Source organism: Notamacropus eugenii, chromosome 1 (genome assembly GCF_028372415.1).
Source record: "Notamacropus eugenii isolate mMacEug1 chromosome 1, mMacEug1.pri_v2, whole genome shotgun sequence".
Taxonomy (NCBI): Eukaryota; Metazoa; Chordata; class Mammalia; order Diprotodontia; family Macropodidae; genus Notamacropus; species Notamacropus eugenii.
The window spans coordinates 489,559,376-489,579,931 of NC_092872.1; the positions used below are offsets into that span (position 1 = coordinate 489,559,376).

General features: G+C 42.6%; 1 protein-coding gene across 1 annotated transcript in view; it reads left to right on the forward strand.

Moving 5' to 3' along the window:
• NOTCH1 (notch receptor 1) overlaps positions 1-20,556 on the forward strand; it is a 73,897-nt gene that overhangs the window by 36,404 nt on the left and 16,937 nt on the right. Inside the window, exons 5-17 of the mRNA XM_072632931.1 lie at positions 1,902-2,024; positions 3,093-3,326; positions 4,066-4,221; positions 4,529-4,714; positions 5,519-5,632; positions 7,779-7,892; positions 11,232-11,465; positions 11,827-11,937; positions 13,690-13,882; positions 14,140-14,285; positions 15,284-15,397; positions 17,736-17,855; positions 18,586-18,738. Coding sequence (XP_072489032.1) covers positions 1,902-2,024; positions 3,093-3,326; positions 4,066-4,221; positions 4,529-4,714; positions 5,519-5,632; positions 7,779-7,892; positions 11,232-11,465; positions 11,827-11,937; positions 13,690-13,882; positions 14,140-14,285; positions 15,284-15,397; positions 17,736-17,855; positions 18,586-18,738 — 1,998 coding nt within the window. The remainder of the gene's footprint in view (positions 1-1,901; positions 2,025-3,092; positions 3,327-4,065; positions 4,222-4,528; positions 4,715-5,518; positions 5,633-7,778; positions 7,893-11,231; positions 11,466-11,826; positions 11,938-13,689; positions 13,883-14,139; positions 14,286-15,283; positions 15,398-17,735; positions 17,856-18,585; positions 18,739-20,556) is intronic.

The window sequence follows — 20,556 nt, forward strand, 5'->3', positions numbered from 1 at the left end:
CTCAGTTTCTCTGGAGCATAGCATAATGCTTTGTGCATACCAACCTCTTGTGGGCTTTTGTAAACTCAAAATGATTGGATTCTTGCATAGCTCTAAGAGGAGGACAATGCCCTATCATTTCCTGTCTGGTATTATTTTCATGGTGCATTCCATTGTCTACACAGCCTTTGAAGAGCAGGGATCATGTCTTCCATTTCTCATCATAGATGAATGTGTCTAGTCTTCCCCTAGTTGAGGCACATGGGGAATGCATAGGGTTGGGTGCTTGTCCCTACATTGCTTTGAGAAGTATTTGGCTGTGATAATTCTTCTCTTATTTACCATAAACATACCATTGCTTAGAGGAGTGTCAGTGATGAGCAGCAGGTTATACATTAACAAGCGGGTTTCCTGGCTTCCACTTTGCCACTTGGCCAACAGACATATGGTTTGAAGTCTAGCTCCTTTTTCCTTGTCCTGGGACACGTCCTCCAGCCAAATAGAGTCAGAAGTTCCTGCCTTGAGTGGAGATGGGTTGTGCTGTCATTGCTTTGGATTTCTTGGTGGATCTCTGTTAGATTTAGGCAGGTTCATAGGGGAAAAGAAACCAGGTCCCCTGATTGTCATGTCCCAGGTATGAAAAGCACCTTAAGAATGAGGACCTGGAAAGGTATCCTTGTTTTTCTTTCTGACCCCTAATTTCCTAGTTGGTCCTTCCTCAAGGATCTTTCAGGAAAATTCTCCCTAATTGGCTAGAGCTGGAAGAAGAATGGGTAACTGTAAAGAATGGTAGTGTCTGTTCCACACAAACAGCACTCGTAAAAACATAAAGTCTTGAATTTTTTTTTTCTCATTCAACCAAGACTTTTTAAGGTTTTTTTTCCCCTTGTTTCTCCTTGCTGCCAAGTTCCAGCTTCGAGTGGGCATGGTTTGCAGGCATGCCGGTAATGGGGGTGTCATTGACACTCCTGCTCTGGGGCAAAGCCCAGAGGGAAGGGACTGAAGTAGCTTGGCTTTCTCCAAGGGCATGAGGCAGTTCAAAGGATTCCTTAACTGGGCTAGAGCATTAATCAGTAACTGGCCACAGGTTTGCCCTGCAGTATAGCAGCCCAAAGCAATTAGAATCAGACCCTCCTGGGTTGATCATTGAGCCAGAGGGAGTGGAGCAGATTAATAGGTAACTTGGCAGCCAGAAAGACTTAGATATTAGCCCCCCAGGTGTTGAATGGAATAGGGACCCCTGTAATAAAGGAATTAAGCCTTAGAATATTCTGGGAGGAAACAAGTGTTCCTCTTTCTCGCTGCCTCCACTACCCTAGCCCTTCCCCCCCCCCCAAAAAAAGATGTCAGGAACAAAACTACTTGCATTGAGGTGTTTTGCTTTGTGAAATAGCCATGTATCTAAAAAACTGAATATAAATGGAATTTCTGTCTTTAGCATTCTTCCTACCTTGGAAGAATTAAACATTCTGAGCTTGTCCAGATTGGTCATTTTATCCTTGTGACAAATGCAGTCCAGTGAAGTGAAGTACTTTACTGAAGGTTGCACAGAGTTAGGGACAGAACTAGGTTAGAAAAGAAGTCTCTAATCAGTCCAGTGATCTCCCTACTGCATCACATGCCACCTTCTGCTCCATCAATCTTATCAAGGCATCAAGTACATAGATAGCATATAACAAGTACTGTCCTTTAAAGTAAAGTAGACTGTTGTCCCCTAATTAATTGGTACTCTAAGTTTTCATAATGATAGATTTCCAGAAAATAGAGGTTATTCCTGTGAGTTCTGGAGAGGATAATAGAGATTCTAAATGGGTACTGTTGGTATGACATAGGTTGAAGAAGAACTACTGGATCTTGTTCACTTGGTTTCTTCCCAAAAGGAAGTAGTAGCGCCTGATGTATCTTCCTTCTGTTTCCTACAGGTTTTACTGGCCAGAACTGTGAAGACAACATTGATGACTGTCCTGGCAATAACTGTAAGAACGGAGGGACCTGCGTGGATGGGGTAAACACCTACAACTGCCGTTGCCCCCCAGAATGGACAGGTAAGGGGCAACTGACAAAAATCTGGCTGACTTGAGGGAGAGAGAATTAATATTAGGGATGCCAGTCCAAGGAATGGGGAAGGTTCAGTCTTCCACATTCACTTCATAGATTCCCTGGGACTTCCCTAGATCCATAGGTCAGTGCAGTTCTAAGCAAAGGAAGATGATACAAGTTCAAGCCCAAGGTTTAAATGACTGGCGATACCATTTACCCCAGAATGAGAGCTCTGGAACCCCAGATGTTTGTGACTATTTAAACCCCACCATGTCCTTTGTCCTCACCTTGTGAGCCCTTATCTACCCAGTCCTTTTAGCCTTAGCTCTACCAGACACATCAAGCCCACTTATATGGGCCTCTGGGTATATGGAGGTATTTGAACACTGTCTACCAGCCAAGTATTCAGAGACATCCTCTTGCCAATGTTTGACCTCAGGGCAGGATCAGGATAGAGGTATTGGTGACCATTTTGGAGATGAGAAGACTCTCTCTGTGTCTCAACAATGTATATTCATACTGATAGCCTTGAGTTGTCAAGAAAAAATTGAAATATATTTGGTAAGTTCTATTTAAGAAGGTAGTATTATGTATGGATCTCATTTCTGTTTCCACTCTTCTTCCCTCTCCCATTTTGAAAGGAATTCTTTTGAAATGAAATATTCTTTAAAGTTTCAGTCCCATTGGACATGCAGTCTACAAAAGAAAGAGTTCCAGAGCTGCTGTTTGACTTTGTATCACAATATATAAAAGATTATCTTAACACACAAGCAAATTACCTATATCAATTCTTACATGCTAAAACCTTGGTTCTCTGGAACCATTAGAGAATGAATGAATCATTTTTTGATAGCCATGTTTTCCTGTATCTGACGATTTAGTCCTTTGCATTTAGTCCTTTGTATTTATATTAGTTGGACATCTTTGGAACATGATTTATGTAGATTGTCTCTTCTGCCCTCTTCATGCTATCTCCTGTGAAGTCACTTGGCTTTAAGGAATAAACCCTTCTAGCGTTCCTCTCCCCAGGGATTGGGTCTGACATTGCCCTTTTCTTGATCCTTTCCTCCTAGGTCAATATTGTACAGAGGATGTGGATGAGTGTCAGCTCATGCCCAATGCCTGCCAGAATGGAGGTACTTGCCATAATACTCATGGTGACTACAACTGTGTATGTGTCAACGGCTGGACTGGGGAGGACTGCAGTGAAAATATCGATGACTGTGCAAATGCTGCCTGTTTCCATGGTGCCACCTGCCATGACCGTGTTGCTTCCTTCTATTGTGAATGTCCCCATGGCCGCACAGGTAACCACAGGATGGGTGACTATTTGCATGCTGAAAAGTGCTTTGAAAATAAAGGTATTATAGGCATGTGAGGTATTAGTACAAGCCCCCACCCAAACAGTTTAGAAATCCAAATAGCTAGAATTGTTATCTGGGTTCTAGGAATGACAAGGATATAAGCTTCTTTCAGGAACTTATTTTAATATAAAACAAGTTTGTTAGTCAATAGACATTCATTAAGTACCTACTGTATGCCAAGGTGTGTTCTAAGGTTTGGAGATACAAATATGAAAAAGATACTTGCTGCCTCCAAGGAGCTTTTTAAAATCTGATAAGGGAAGACATAGCCTAGTGTCCTATGCTGTATCCAAAACTATCTGTTGTACCTGCAGTGAGAATGGGTCCTCAATCAAGAAGACTGAGAAATTAAAATGAAATCTAGTTTTGATGTCAACCAAGTTTGTAATCTGTAATCAACTGGATGATGGATTGGTCATCAGTTGTCAGGGATGATATAGTAGAGAGGATTCCTATAACAGGTATAAGTTGGACTATCTCTCAGGGATCCTTTCAGTTCAGAGTTTTTTGTTGTATTAAATTATTTCCTGATTCTTTAAAAACAAAATTGGCAACTCATTTATTGAAACATAGTATCATTATCCAAGATACTGGAAAGACCAGAGCCCTTGATCCTTCAGCCATTTGGGAACTTAATGTGGTTAAGTTTACATCTCATTTCACATTTTTTTTCCCCACTTAGGACTGCTTTGCCACCTCAATGATGCTTGCATCAGCAACCCTTGCAACGAGGGCTCCAACTGTGATACCAACCCCGTCAATGGCAAAGCCATCTGTACTTGCCCCTCTGGCTATATGGGACCAGCCTGCAACCAAGATGTGGATGAGTGCTCATTGGGTATGTGGCTGGGCAGGTCCATGGTGGGGAGAATTCTGGCTGCCAGTGGGGCACAAATTGAGAGCTTATTGTATTGCAGTCATACTACTGGGGAACACAGGTTGGGGAAAGAGGAGACAGTTCCCCCTGCTATAGGGGATCCTCCTGGTCAGAAACTGGTCAAGGGAGGCATAATCTAGTCCCTGTCACTTTTACTTGCATCTTTTGGGAGTAGCCCCTTGGGATAAGGAAGAGCCATTTAGGATTCTACTCCCAGGTTATGGAAATTCTTTAAATCCACTTTTACATTTGTTTTCCCCTTTACTAGGTGCTAATCCTTGTGAGCATGCTGGTAAATGTATTAACACCCTTGGCTCCTTTGAGTGTCAGTGCCTGCAAGGGTATACTGGACCCCGATGTGAGATCGATGTCAATGAGTGCATATCCAATCCTTGTCAGAATGATGCCACCTGCTTGGACCAGATTGGAGAGTTCCAGTGTATCTGCATGCCAGGTCTGAAATGGGAGTTGCTGGGTTTTCTCCAACTCCACTGGGGTGAATACCAAGTGCTTTGTCCCCAGTCTTTCTTGGGGAATTAGACTCCCCACTTTTAGTGGACATGCATAGGTCCTTGCTAGGTGTGGGGATGTAACGAGTTGCGGATACAGGGTGAAAAGTTGGGATCAAAGGAACTGCACCGAAGTTGGAGAGACTTGTCAGTTATCAAAGGTCAGAGCCAAAACTATAGTCAGAATGCAGGGAAACAAGTAAGAGTGGAGAGAATCCTATTTTAATAAGGCAGAGCAAGGTGTATGGTCAGAAGTCCCAGAAAAGAGATGGGAAAATGGGAGACGCCCAGGAGTAAAGTGTAAGAACAGATTGAGCATGTTTTACTATTTGTCTAGTCTTGGTTTCCTGATGTGCCAGTGGAGCCCCAGACTGTGTGGAAGGTTCTAGACTTGACTGGTCCATATGCTCTTTTGTGAACTTAGGCAAATAATTTCCTTTCTCTGGGTCCTAGAATCCCCTTCTAGAGAATGAAGGGGTTGGACTAGATGGTTTCTCCAGTTGCTTCCAGCCTTGGCATTCTGTGATTAATAATTATGATCAACCTTTCCTGTATCCAAAGAACTTCCTGTTAAGGCATGAATCTGTCCTCGAACAGGACCCTCCTAGGGCTTATAGGTGAAAAGAAAGGAAAGTTTATGACAGTTGCTTATGTACTGAATGCCAGAAACTCACCCTCTTTCCCACCATCATCCTTCCAACACCAAACCGATTCCCTTTCCCTCCTCTCTTCTCCCTCCCACCTCTTAGGCTATGAGGGTGTTTATTGTGAGATCAACACAGACGAGTGTGCCAGCAGCCCTTGTCTGCACAACGGCAACTGCATCGACAAGATCAGCGAGTTCCACTGCGAGTGCCCCACGGGTAAGGACTAAGGATGGGCTGGCTAGGCGGTCGATAGCCTTGCCTCTCAGCATAAGCCTTTGTAGTGGAAACAAAGTTGAAATTAATCCCCTTGCCAGAGGCAAGTAAGGAAAGGTGGATTTCCAGGCCGGCTGCAGGACTAGCCCCCTGGAGTCCAAGGCAGCCCACTCCCCTATAGCCACAATCCTTCATCTTCATCAGGGGATTCTGCCATTTTGGGCAAAAATGTCACTGCTCTTTCCCTACTCATCCTGGTTCTCAAGGGGCTTATGTACTCAGAGGGAATATGTAATGATAGGAAGGGCATTGGATTTGAGTTAGTAGAACCAGGTTTGATCCTGGTTGTCAAGTTTGTGACCTGGGTATTTATTAACGTCTGAGTCTCAGTTTCCTCATCTGTAAACTGAGAAGGTTGGATTAGTTGATTTCTAAGGTCCCTTCCAACTTTAACTCTTTTCCTCCACCCGCTCTCCCTCACCTCCTGCTTTCAGATAAGCTGAAATTTCTTTGGGAATCATAACTTCAAGTAGGCTATATGGCTGGCCTAAAGAATGAGAAAGATCTTGGCTCTGTGGTAGGGTTAGAAGGAGAGATATGGTAAAGGGGCTCTCTGGTATAGTGCAATGAGAAAAAGAGACGGAGAAGAAAGAGAGAGAGAGAAAGAGAGAGAGAGAAAGAGAGAGAGAGTTCCAACAAGGAATATAGAGCCAAGAGGATTGAATTCCAGTTCAAACTTTTATCATTAATTGTGACCTTGGGCAAACTACTTCTTTGGTCTGGTTTCAGTTTTCCCATCAGTAAAATGGTGGTGTTAGCCTGAGGTATCTCTCTCCCAGCCCTGGCACTCTGTGATTATAAAGCAATACCTGCCTGACTTTGGGAAGTGTCCTCTCTCATTGAGGAGGAGATGGTTTCTTCCAAAGAGCTAGCAAAGAGTGAGCAGGATTTCTGAGTACTAAGGGAACAGAGAAGGAAATGTAGGGATCAGAGTAATTGGGATTTTTTTTTTTAACTTGCTTTTCTCATCTTTGAGAGAGCTAGTTAATATAGGAAAGTTGCCTAAGGAAAGGGCACATGTGCTTTCCCTGGATAGATCAAATATACCCAATCACCTTCCCAGTTGAATTCAGTATTGCCTGTTTGTATATACATATACACACACACACACACACACACACACACACACACACACACACACACACACACACACACACACACACACACACACACACACACACACACACACACACACACTCAGACACACACACCTTCACCCTTTGGTAGGGGAACCGAAAAGGGAAGAATGTGGGCTGGGCTTTCTGAAAACAGTTAAAATGAAAATAAAAACTTGTGATTGAAAAGTCTTCAGCGTGGGAAGGCTAGACCAGGGACATGCCAAAGAGCTGGTTGGGGGCTTGACTAAGGTGTCAGTATTCCAGGGGAGAAAACAGAGTGGGGAGGGGGGAATGGACAAGCTGTGAAAAGATTTCAAAGTTCAGATCCTCACTCCTCTAGAGATGTAAATAAGATGTTCCAGACGTTGGGTCAGATTCCCCCATTCACAGCCCTATGTGGCTGTAGCTATGGCAACCCAAAGTGGGTTTGAAAAAAAAAAATACCAGCTTCTATAGGCAGGTCTGAGGGTGGGAGGCTGGCAATGTGCAGGGAAGGGACAGTGATCAGAAGGGAGTTAGCTGAAAGAAATTAAGGGGCTTTGAGATGAGAAAGCTTTGGGCTGGGGCAGGTGGAGAGACTTAAAGGCAGGAGTTTGAGCACTGTCCTGGAGGAATATTTTCTGGAATTTCTTGGGAGTGTTTTATTCAAGCCTAAGGTTTAGGGAGAGAAGATAAAGGTATTTGGAAAAATATGTATTGAACACTCCATAGTGGGGTATGTGAGCAGGTTTGGGGGATTAGGCTGATTTTGGAAGGATGAACTGGTCCACAGTGTGGGCTGGTCTTGAGTAGGAATGGGGGGAGGGGTGGCCTAACTTAATGAGGATGGGCTTTGGAATAGCACAGAGAAGAGAACCCTTGAAAGATTCCCACTTGGGACTTGGGACTTGACCTTGGAAAGAGGACTGCAGATGTCTAGGATAGGAGAAGGCAAGCAGTGGTCAATAACTTTTCTGTGCTCTGGATTTCAGGCTTCAATGGGCACCTCTGTCAGTATGACATCGATGAGTGTGCCAGCACCCCTTGTAAGAATGGAGCGAAGTGTGTGGATGGGCCCAATACCTACACCTGCGAGTGTACTGAAGGTATGTGTGTTTTTGAGGGTGGGGAAGAAGGTAAAACAGGGGCCAGAAGTCTGGTAGGGAGAGGGAACAAAAAGTTGCCAGGGTTCAAGAGACAAAATATTTTTCATATAAAATTTATTTACCAAGGACTTTCTCCAGCCCCTTGTAAGAAATAAGTGCAGTCAACCAAAATGATTCATTATATTGGCTGTCTAAAAATATATTTCTCATTCCACATCTATAGTCCCCCCCAACCCCGTTTCTCTGCTGAGAGACAGTGGGCATGACACTCCACTTCTCTCTGAAGTCGTAATCAGATGCTGTTTTGCTTAGAGGTCTAGTCTTTTGTTAGTATCTTCCTTTTCATTGCATTATTGCAGTTCCTGTGTAAATTTTTCCCCTGGTTTTGATTATTTCATTCTGCAGCATAGGTTTTTCTAAGTCAGGTATAAGTCTTTCTAAGATAATTCTACATTTTTTATAGTTTAGTAATATTCCATTATAGTCATATGCTAAAATTTATTCATGTATTCCTTAGGTGATAAACACCTAGATTCCATCTAGCTCCTTGCTATTCCAAAAAATATTGTATATGTGGGACATTTTGCAAGGGCATCCTTGGAGTTTGTGCCTGCTAGTGGTTTTGCTGGGTCAAACATTTTTTTTTTCCTTCCAGTCATTTATTTTTATTTTTAAAATTTTATTTATTTTTTATTTTCCCCCAGTCACATGTAAAAACAATTTTTAACATTCATTTTTTAAAACTTTGAGTTCCAAATTCTCTTCCTTTCTCCATCCCCACCCCACCCCATTGAGAAGGCAAGCAATTTGATATGTTATACATGTGTAGCCATGCAAAACATATCCATAATAGTCATGTTGCAAAAGAAAATAGAGACAAAAAAACTAAAGAAAAATAAAGTAGAAGTACCACATCACACCTATCAGACTGGCAAACATGATAGAAGAGGAAGATGATAAATGTTGGAGAGGAGGAACACTAATTCATTGTTGGTGGAGCTGTGAGCTAATCCAGCCATTCTGGAGAGCAATTTGGAACTATGCCCAAAGGGCTACAAAAATATGCGTACCCTTTGACCCAGCAATATCACTACTAGGACTATATCCCCAAGAGATCGTAAAAATGGGAAAGGGTCCCACATGTACAAAAATATTTATAGCAGCACTCTTTGTAGTTGCCAAAAACTGGAAATCAAGGGGATGCCCATCAGTTGGGGAATGGCTGAATAAATTATGGTATATGAATGTAGTGGAATACTATGGCGCTATAAGAAAAGATGAACAGGAAGACTTCAGAGAGGCCTGGAAAGACTTATATGAACTGAGGCTTAATGAAAGGAGCAGAACCAGGAGAACTTTCTCCACAGTGTGTGAGAGTTTTTTCTGGTAGATTTGGAACTTCATTGCAATGCAAGGACTTAAAAAAAAATTCCCAATGATCTTTAAGGCTAAATACCTTCCACATCCAGAGAAAGAACTATGGAATTCAATCGCAGAAGGTAGCAGATCATTTTCTTTTGTATTACTTTTTGGTTTGTTATATGATTTCTCCCATTCATTTTAATTCTTCTACACAGCATGACTATAGTGAAAATGTATTAAATAGGGATGTACATGTAGAACCTATATAAAATTGTATGCTGTCTTGGGGAGGAAGGGAGAAAAAAATCTAAGTTATATGGTAGTGATTGTAGAACACTGAAAATAAATAAAATTAATAAAAATTTTAAAAAAAGGAAAATCCAAGACAATTAAAAAAAATAAAGTAGAAAAAATGCTTCAATCTGCATTCAGACATCATCAGTTCTTCCTCCAGTGGCAGATAGCACTTTTCATCATAAGTCCTTCAGTTGTCTTCCTTCAAGTTATTTTTTGTGGTCATTTGGTTCCCTAACATCCCTGTGAATTTGCTAGGGGTGCTGGCCTCAGCCCTATTCTCCATTTGACAGAGGAGGAAACTGATGTAGTGTTTCTTTCTCACTGATCAGTCCAGTCCCCCTAAGTGATACTAATGTTTCCCCATCTCAGGTAAAGCTGTTGTTTCATTCACAATCCAGTAGTGCTTTCATGGGGTTATTAGTTGTTAAGAAACGCTTTGAGATCACCATTTGGGAGCAGCTGTTTCGGAGGGCGGCTTAGGCAAGCTGTTGGTGATAGCATAGCATGGGCTTCTCTTCGGCACTGGGCCCAGAGACCTGAGGAACAACTGGGCAAGCTGATGCTGGCAGCCTGGTGTTCAACAGAGAAGCCTTTGTGCAGCTTTTGTGGGGCCTTCCCGCCAGAAGTCAGAGTAGGGCTGTCCCTAATGAGCGTGCACACAGTGCTGAGCCCTGATGAGAGGCGGGAAGTGTTGGGTGGGGGTAGGGGGTGCTCTTAGAGACAGTCCAAGCCAAGAGACAGTCCAAGGAGAGGAGGAACACAAAGAAAGGGTTGTAGTAGATTGGAAAGAGCCCTGGACTTGGGAGTCAAAGGACTTTGACTTTAAATCTTCTGATTTTGTCGTGTGACCTTGAGTAACTCATTTTTCTTCTCTCTGGCTCTCATTTTCATAGAATCATACTTTCGGAGCTGGGAATGATACTGGAGGTTATCTAGTGAAATCCCTCTTATTTTTACAGAGGAGAAAACTGAGGCCCAAAGGCAACGTGACTTGCCCAAGATCACAATTATCTGTATAGGTTTAGGACTTGAAGTTGGACTTTTCCAATTGGCAATAGAGTGTTCTCCATTATTCGCATAATGAAAGGGTTGTACTAGAGGGTCCTCTTTAAGGTCCCTTAGAGGAAAGTAGGTGGCTCAGTGTATGGACTACTGGGCCTAGAGTCAGAAAAATCTCTGTTCAAACTTGGCCTCAGACATTTACTATCTGTGTGACCTAGGAAATCAACAAATCTCTATCTGTCTCAGTTTCTTCAGTTGTAAAATGGGGATCATAATAGCAACTGCCTCCTAGAATTGTTGTAAAGTGCATAACACATTATAATAAATGCATATTCCCTTCACTTTCTCTTCTAATTGTAACATTGCAATTCTAGAGACTTCTGCCATGGCCCCTCTGTGGACCTGGGTCCCACCAATCCAAGGAGAGGCCTCTCAGTCTCACTTTGTCTCCTTAATCTAGAAAGATTGAATGTGGAAGGGAGGACAATGTCCTAGGGGCTTCTAGAGGCAACTGTCTGCAGGGTGTTTTGGGGGTAGGTGGTAGACAGCAGTCCTAGAGAAATGGGATCCCAGCCATCTAGGCCTTCCTTGATCTCAGTTGATAGAAGTAGGAGGTGAAGGACCACATAACCCGGCCACATTCTCATAGTTCTTTCTCTTGTCCCCTCCCTCAATCAGGTTTCACAGGTTCTCACTGTGAGGTAGACATCAATGAATGTGATCCTGACCCCTGCCACTATGGAACCTGTAAGGATGGCATTGCTGCCTTCACCTGCCTCTGCCACCCAGGCTATACTGGGCATCGCTGTGAAACCAACATCAATGAATGTCAGAGCCAGCCTTGTCGAAATGGGGGCACCTGTCAAGACCGCCACAATGCCTACAACTGTCTCTGTCTCAAGGGGACCACAGGTGAGGTCTTTAAGGAAGGGGTTAAGGCAAGAGAACCAGAGGGAGAAGTAAGGTCATTCAAATAGGGTGTGAGGGGAGGGAGGGAGATAGAGAGAGAGAGAGAAGGGACAAGACAGAGGTTGAAGATTCCAAGGGTTGGGGGAGGCTAAACAGGTCTTTTTTATATATTTTGTGTATAAAATGTTATCTTACTACCTATCCGTTAAGTCCCAAAAGGGGTTTTTAAAAGATTTTTAGAGCTTAAAACTGCAGTAAGACCCTCTATTTTTATAGATGGAAGATCCTCTGGTAAGGTGATGGGGGAATGGAGCAGAGTAGGAGTCAGGCTTGACAATGACCATTGATTCTCTCCCAATTCCAGGGCCCAACTGTGAGATCAATCTTGATGACTGTGCCAGCAACCCCTGTGACTCTGGCAAATGCATAGACAAGATTAATGGTTATGAGTGTGCATGTGAGCCAGGCTACACAGGTGAGGATCTGGTTCTGGAAAGTAGCATGGGGTACCTACCTTCTTGGAGTTCTCTAATGTCAGCAACCTTTTGGATTACTATCATGTGTCCCCATCTCCTGTAATTAGCCTATATAGCCCCACTTCCCAATACCTAGGATTGTTCTAGGTCATTCCTGCCCCTAAGTCTGACAATCTAGTTGGTACATAAAAACAAGCAAGGTTAACATGTTTGAAGTGATAGGTTGCAAATGAGTCATGCCATCAGTAAGGAAGTTGGAAGGAAGGAGAGATCATTGAAGGCTGAGGTGGTTAGGGAAAGCTTTGTGGGGGATTTAATCTAGGTCTCGAAGAGCAAGTGGGATTTGGAGAGGTGGAAACTGGGGGCAAAACATAAACAAAAGCAGAGACATTTGGAAAAAATGCAAGGTGTATTTGCAAGCCAGTCATCTAGTTTGACTGGAATGAAAGATTTTTGTAGAGAGTAGAAGGAGATGAAAGTGGAAAAGCAGGTTGGAGTCAAATTATAGAAGGTGAGGAGCTATAGCTTAAGGAGCTTGGACCACCCTGTAGAAAATAATAAGGAGCTCTTGAAGGTTCTTAAGCAAGGGAACAACATGATGAATGAAATCCACATTTTAAGAAGATAAGTGTGGTTGCCTGGGCAAAATGAACTAGAGGCAGAGGCTATTGCTGGACATTCTCCCTTGGTCTTAGGATACCAACTAGCTTCTTGGTTAGCCTTATTCTAACTGCTCACCAGCTTCCTTGCTTCTTACAGCTTGGGTTGGAGTACAAGGGAGCAATGAGGGCTGTATTGTCTACAGGAAAGAGGAGGATGTGGTCACTGAACCTCATTTAATCTCTATGGGTCTGTTTCTTCCTAAGAAATGAGGGGGTTGGACTAAATGATCTCTGATGTCCATTTTTGCTCTAAATCCTGTGAACCCATAATCCCAGACTTGTGGGTCTCAGGGCTATCAGGTTCCTTGTCATGTTTGACTGGTTGGTTTGTTTACCATGGACAGAACAGTATCTTGGATCAGTGCCTTCTAAGCCTGACCCAAGGCACCAGCAAAGAACCCACATCCCTTTATTAGGTCTTTCTTGTTGCCTTGAATAAAAACTCAAGAAATAGTTCCTCCCCTAATCAACTGAAATCACGAATATGTATATAAGATGTAGAACTGGAAAGGATTACTTTGGTCCAAGCTCCTTATCCTGTAGGTGAGGAAGCAGAGGTCCACGGGATTGGATTCCTTTCCTAAGAAAGAATGTTTGGAAGAGACAGATCATTCAGCATACTAACAACTCCTTTCCAAAGTTCTTGCACACTTGTTTTGTGTGACAATTCATGTCACCCTCCGGAGATGGACAGGGCACATGTCATTACAACTGTTCGATAGATGGGAAAACTGAGCCATAGAGAAAGGAGTGAGTTAGTGGTAAAGTTGGAACAATCCCAGGATCCTAATACTCAAGTTCAGTGGTTTCTTGCTAGGTCACATTCTTTACCAACCATTTTATTTTATAGATGAAGAGACTGAGGCCCAGGGAAGTTAAGAGATCTTTCCACAGTTAGTAGCTAGTAAGTAGGAGAACCACAATTCAAACCCAGGTTCTCTGACACCAGAATTATTTCCCTTTCCAACTTAACCAAGATGCTCATCATCCCTTACCAAGCTGAAGATGGAGAGAGACTGGAATCCATTGGAGAGGGCTTATGGGTCACCATTCCACTGATTTCCCTGTCTTCTTTCCCCTTCCCACCAGGGAGTATGTGCAACATCAATATTGATGAATGTGCTGGAAACCCATGTCACAATGGTGGCACATGTGAGGATGGCATCAATGGCTTCACCTGCCACTGCCCAGATGGCTATCATGATCTCACATGCCTATCTGAAGTCAACGAATGCAGCAGCAACCCATGTATACATGGAAAATGTCGGGATGGCCTTAATGGGTACGTAAAATCCTAAAGCTTCAGGGAGTCAGATATTCTGGGCTTTTATCCTTACCATATCTCATTGGTGGGATTCCGTGGCTTCATTCTGCAGTATCCTTAGGTATCAATTTCCTACCGTCCCTGGCTGGATTTGGGCTTCTTCTAACTACACACTTATTCTCAATTATGACCCTGCATTTCAAGGTGGACAATGAAAAAATGTGAGTATATTTAGTCAAGGGCAAACAAGATGGCTAAGAGACTTTGTTCTTTAGGTACAAGTGTGATTGTGACCCAGGCTGGAGTGGCACGAACTGTGATATTAATAATAATGAATGTGAGTCGAACCCATGTGTTAATGGAGGGACCTGCAAGGACATGACCAGTGGCTACGTGTGCACTTGCCGTGAGGGCTTTAGTGGTGAGTGGGGTCCTGGTGATGCAGGAAGGTATCATGGTCTACACTTGAAGACAGTCTGGGAGTTCCTTTGATTTCTCCTTCACTCCTGTGCTATTTTCTGATAATCTACTGGTCTTTGGCTATAACTATAGGCCTCAGAAACATAGGACAGGTGAGCCAGAATTAGGGGGACATCCTAGCTAATGGAATGCTCCATTTGGATTCCATTCACAAAAATGTTCATTAAGCATTTGCTGGGTGGGAAAATAAACATTTAACAAGTCATTATTAAAGTACAAAAGGGGCCCTCTGAGAAATGTAATGGGAATTTCAGAGGTGAATAAAACATGGCCTCAGCCTTCAAGAAACTTCCTGTCTCGTGGAGGACACCAGAGTCACATTCACAAGTACTTGGGAAGTATAGGTGGATGGTTGTCAGTGTCATGATGTCCTTGGGAATGATGATTTGAGCAGTGATTCTTTTGACCAAGACTATTCTGAGCAGTATAACTATGAAATACATTACTGAGGTTGGATCTCAGGGTAGAATTCTCTTTTGCTCTTGGCTTCCTAGTTCAAACGCAACTCATGGTGAGGCCCTGACTGGCCAAGAAAACAAATTTGTGACAGGAAAATGAAAGAGGGGAGTGCAAAAAATAAAAAAGAAAAAACCGCTGAGAGGAAAAAGAGTAGAACCACTAATTTTTATAGCTGGATGGAACCTTTTACATAATCCAAACCAGTCAGCTAATGAGGAAAGACTAAGGCCTCAAAAAAGGCAAGGAGTTGCTTGAGGTCAGTCATTGAGTTCATGGCAGAACTGAGACTAGAACCCTAGTGTTCTCCTTCCAAATCTAGTGCTCTTTACAGTGTACCATAAGAGGGAAAGGATGAGAAAAGGCAGTAAATACTGTAGGAAGGAGGAAGGAGTGGGTCTTTAAACTATAGCCATTTATCCTAAGGAAGATTAAGCCCATCTCTGAGAAAATGGAGCATGATGATTTGTTTTTTTGTCCTAGGACCCAACTGTCAGACCAACATCAATGAGTGCGCTTCCAACCCATGTCTGAACCAGGGCACCTGTATTGATGATGTGGCCGGCTACAAGTGTAACTGTCTTCTACCCTATACTGGTGAGTGAGAGTGGGAGTGGGAGGACACTGGTAACAGTGGTCCCTTACCAGCACAGGTGTATGTGGTTGCTACCTCTCTTTTTCATCCAGCCTGAAGAAGAGGCTCTTTCAAACACTCCTGATCCACTCTCAGCACCACCCTTAGAATGATTCTTTTTTAAGGGAAATAAGTTTATGGGCAAAACTCTGGACTAGAGCATTAGAAGAATAACACCACCACCACCCCCCCCAAAAAAAGAAAAGTATCCATAAGGTGTATCCTGAGGGATCTAAATCATACTGGGGAAACTAATACTTTGCAGAAAGGACCCATATAATGGGCTTTAACTTCAGCTAAGTTGCTTATGCCTCTTTCTTTGAGCAATTGTATGCTTAATATAAGAAGACAGCAAGATGAGATCTATTAGAATTGAAAACCTAAGACCAACTTGTCAGGGATGTACCCCTCTAGAATTAAGTCACTGATTTGGGGCAGGGGCCTCAAAGAAGGTAATTGTCCTCCTTGATGTGCCCCCTACAGGTTAAAAATAGGGCTAAAATTTATCAGTGCGTACACTCATAGAATGTCCAGAACTGGAAGGGTCCTTGGAATATAGAGTGTCAAAGTTAAAAGAGTTTCCCTCTGTCCCCTAAAGAGCTACCATTCTTTGTGTAAGAGTAATCAAGGTGAATAGGACAGAGATTAGAGAGTCTAGTGGTTGGGGGAGGCTGGACAGGATGTGTGTATGTTTTTATAGGGGCTGAAAACAACTACTGAAAAATCCAACCAAGTAGGATTTGCTTGAATGTGAAAATGTGAGAAATGTTTCCTTAAGAATCCTAAGTGCCTGCTCATTGACCACATGTCCAGTGATAATAGTCCCATGCAAAGAATTGATTGAAAAATTCTTTAAACCAAGTATCTCTGAGTTTTCACTCTGAGCATGGGAATGTGGGTGGATTTCTGCAGTTTGGAGGGAAGGTGACAAATGCAACTCCCTGAACCATGGTCCTAAATCTGTTATTTTAGCCCTGATGGATGCTGCTAACGGAACCTGACTCAGAAGGGGAGGAAGCTTCCGAATGGGCTGTACTTTGATTTCCTGTGACATAGGGCCATAAGAGAAATATTTGCTTTGACCAAAGATAGGGGCCTACATTCTCAATTGCTCTCCCAGAGTCAGGCAGCTGTTATTTAAGAAAACAGTACAGGGCCCTTGTCTGTTTGGGGGATGCTATCCCTTTCCGGGTCTATAGATGAACAGCATTCTCTCTACTGTTCATGCTCCTTTTTGGAAAAACCTACATCAGAATCCCCTGAAAAACAGAGACTGGGGGCAATAGTATAAGGGAGAGGAGAGGGAATTAGTGCTGATCTAGTTCCTGTTGGCCAGCTTCCTGCTTCCTCTTGCACAAAATGGCAACATGTGCACAATTGTAGGAAACTCTGGCGAATTTCCTGTCTGCGCAGATCTCCATGGAAACAGATAGGAAAAATCAGCTCTGGAAAAATCACAAAGGTCTAGTTGGAAGATAACAGTTAACAAGGAAGATAAGATTTCCTAGTCGTTTTATTCCCCCCATATGCCCTGTAAACAGGAAAACTATAAATCAGATTTCATTTTCTTTTTATTAAAAAATCACATACATGTATCTGCTTGTCTATGTAAATGTTTTTTCCAGGTGTATGTTGAGGAGAAAAAAAAATTTAAGTAGAACATAGGGACCCAAATGCCAGGGCTCTGGTTTACTCTCAAGTGACAAATAGGAGTTACTTTAAGAACCAGGGGAATGCTTCTAAATGATTGGCTATCCTTGGAGACTGACAGGTACAAATGGCTAATTCCTAAGGTTTTGCTAGGTGGCAATTCTCAGTGGAATTCTGCCATGGGAATGAAGTACTTGAATTAGCCTGACCTGGTTTTTGGAGTAAGGGTGTTAAGAGTCCCTTGGAAACAACCAGACCAGACATGGTATCGCAGCCATATAGAATGATGCTAGGAAGTTGATATCTCACTTCATCACCACCTTCCTTCTTCCCATTCTAGGTCCCATTCTGATTATCAACTACTTTTGCTAATTTAGGAATCCTTAGTAAAGTGTTAACTGATAATAGCTTAAGGGGAATGCATCCTCTATCCAGGGATTATTAAGTAAGGAACTTTTAAAGACCTTCAGAAGTCTTTGAGAGAAATTAAGCCATAATGCTAGAAATGAAAGGCAATTGGATTGATAATTGGGAGGGTGGAGGAAGGTCGAGACCAGAACCTCATAGTGCTGCAGCAGCCAGATGTACTAGCTCTGGATGTTTAATTCAAGTAAAGTCATCTCACCTTGTCACTTCTCTCCCAATGATCAGGTGCCACCTGTGAAGAAGTCCTGGCTCCATGTGCCAAAGATCCATGCAAAAATGGTGGAGAGTGTAAGGAGTCAGAGGATTATGAGAGCTTCTCATGTATGTGCCCCACAGGCTGGCAAGGTAAGGCTTTTTCAGAAAAAAGTATCCCATGATGCTTCTTGGGGCTCCTTCATCCATCTGTTAGGTTGTATTTCAGGAAGACCACAGGGCAAAGTAAGACTCTTTGAAGTAACACAGCTCAAAACAGTAGAACAGGCATGGGGTCAGGGAGGCCCAGTCAGACTGGAAGTCAGTGGCCTATCTGGGCTTTTGGTCATACTGTCCAGATTCTCCAGAGCCCTGCTCTCTGACCAGGTTTCTCCTATATCTAGAACAAGTGTATACAGCCATTCAAGGAGGCAAAAGGGTTCTCGGCCTTGCCCTTGGCTTGTTAAAGGATATACTGACATTGCCTTTCTTCTTTGGAATTTTCAGAATCAGTATAGAAGCCCAAATTCCTTCTAAACCCTTAGAGAATTCTCAGGAGAAGGATGCTGTGGAAGTGAGTCTCCTGAGTTCAATGGGGATAGTTTTCCATGTTTTGATGTAGCTACCCTGGTCAGTAGAGAGCTAGGTGATCCGTGGTATGACAGGCAGTGCAGTGTAAAAAAGGGCCAGACTGGGACTCTGTGGATCAGGTTATGAATTCCCAGCACTGCTGTTTGCTAATCATCTGTGAGATCCCAAGCAAATCACTCTTCCTCTCTGGGCCTGTTTCCCTCTCTGTAAAATTATTGAGTTGGAGCAGATGACCTCCAGGGTCTATTCTAGGATTTACAGCTATGTGTCCCTATGATCCTTCATCCACCAGGACAGACCTGTGAGATTGACATTAATGAATGTGTGAAGAGCCCATGTCGGAATGGCGCTACCTGTCAGAATACCAATGGAAGTTACCGCTGCAGCTGCAGGGCTGGCTATACTGGACGTAACTGTGAGACCGATGTGGATGACTGCCAGCCAAGTAAGAGTGGGGTTGGGTCAGGTGTGGGAAAGAGGAACATTAGGGAACATAGAGGGATTGGTGACCATCTGAATTATTACCATGGCAGCTTCCCCAACAGGGCTCTCCTGGTGTTGAGGAGTAGTTAAGGCCCTCTCAGGGAGGTATAGTGGACTTAGCACTTGCTTGTCAGTAGGATCATGGATCACTTGGGTTCTAGTATCAGCTCTCTGCAGCTGATTTTAGAAATAATTTTTAATGAGGCCTTTTGTTTTTACACAATAGTCAGTTACCCATAACCCTTCTTTTCCCCTCCTCATTTGAATTTGAAACATTTAACCAAAACCATTAGATACCTTTGTGACCATGCTAGACCTTATATACCACATTTCATGCTGTAGTCTCCCACATATATTCCTACTGGAAGAGGAAATGTTTCATTATTAGTTTTCTTTTTTCTTTTCCCAAAACTGGTTATATTTTAACATATAGGAAATTATTCATTAATGACATGGAAGGCATTCTCCGAAATCAGCTGGCTGTTCACATTAAGATGACTGACTTATCAGAGCACAGACATTTCATTTTTTTAATTTTTTAAATTATTTTGTTTGCTTTCAGTGTTCTACAATCACTTCCATGTAACTTAGATTTCTCCCCCCCCTCCCCCTCCTTCCCCCTTTCCTCTCTGAGACAGCAAACAATTTTATATAGATTCTACACATACTTTCCTAGTAAATATATTTTCACCTTAGTCATGTTGCATAGAAGAATGAAAATGACTGGGAGAAATCATAAAACAAACCAAAACGTAATACAAAAGAAAATGATCTGCTGCATTCTGCGATCAAATTCCACAGCTCTTTCTCTGGATGTGGAAGGCATTTTGCCTTAAGAGACCATTGGGAATTTTTTTAGGCCTTGCATTGCAATGAACTTCTAAGTCTACCAGAAAAAATCCATGAATACTGTGATTGTTGCTGTGTACAAAGTTCTCCTGGTTCTGCTCCTTTCACTCAGCATCAGTTCATATAAGGCTTTCCAGGTCTCTCTGGTCTTCCTGTTCATCATTTCTCATAGCACAAATTTCATCATATTCATATACCACAATTTATTCAGCCATTCCCCAATTGATGGGCATCCCCTTGATTTCCAGTTTTTGGCCACCACAAAGAGAGCTGCTGTAAATATTTTTGTACATGTTGGACCCTTTCCCCTTTTTATGATCTCTTTGGGATACAGTCCTAGCAGCAGTATTGCTGAGTCAAAGGGTATGCCCATTTTTGTAGCCTTTTGGGCATAGTTCCAAATTGCTCTCCAGAATGGTTGGATCAGCTCATTAGTTTTCTGAGACAGAAACCATTCATTAAAATTAATTTAGAGTTCAACTGCCTCTCTTCAGTTTTAGTCAGTGAACGTATACATATGTTCTCATTTCTTGTCAGTCTTCCTGTGTATTTTAAATTGCCTTATATTTGTTATAGTACAATATATTGGAATATATTCTATTGGGCTTATCAACCATAATTTGTACGATCCTTCCCAATTGATAAGAACCTACTTTTTATCCTTTTTTTTAATTTTTTGCTACCACAAAAAATTTTTCTCTGAATGTAAGACTTTTCTGCCTTTGACTTTCTTGGAGTATATATGCCCAGTGGTGGGATCTCTGGGTCAATGGGAAGGAATAATTTAGTGACTTTTTCTGCATAGTTCCAAATTATTTTCCAGAATAAGTGGATCAATTCACAGGACTACCAATGATGTGTTAGTGTATCTGTCTGCCTTTAGCCTTGCCAACCTTTGACTCTTGGTCTTTTGTTTTTGCCCCTTTGTGGG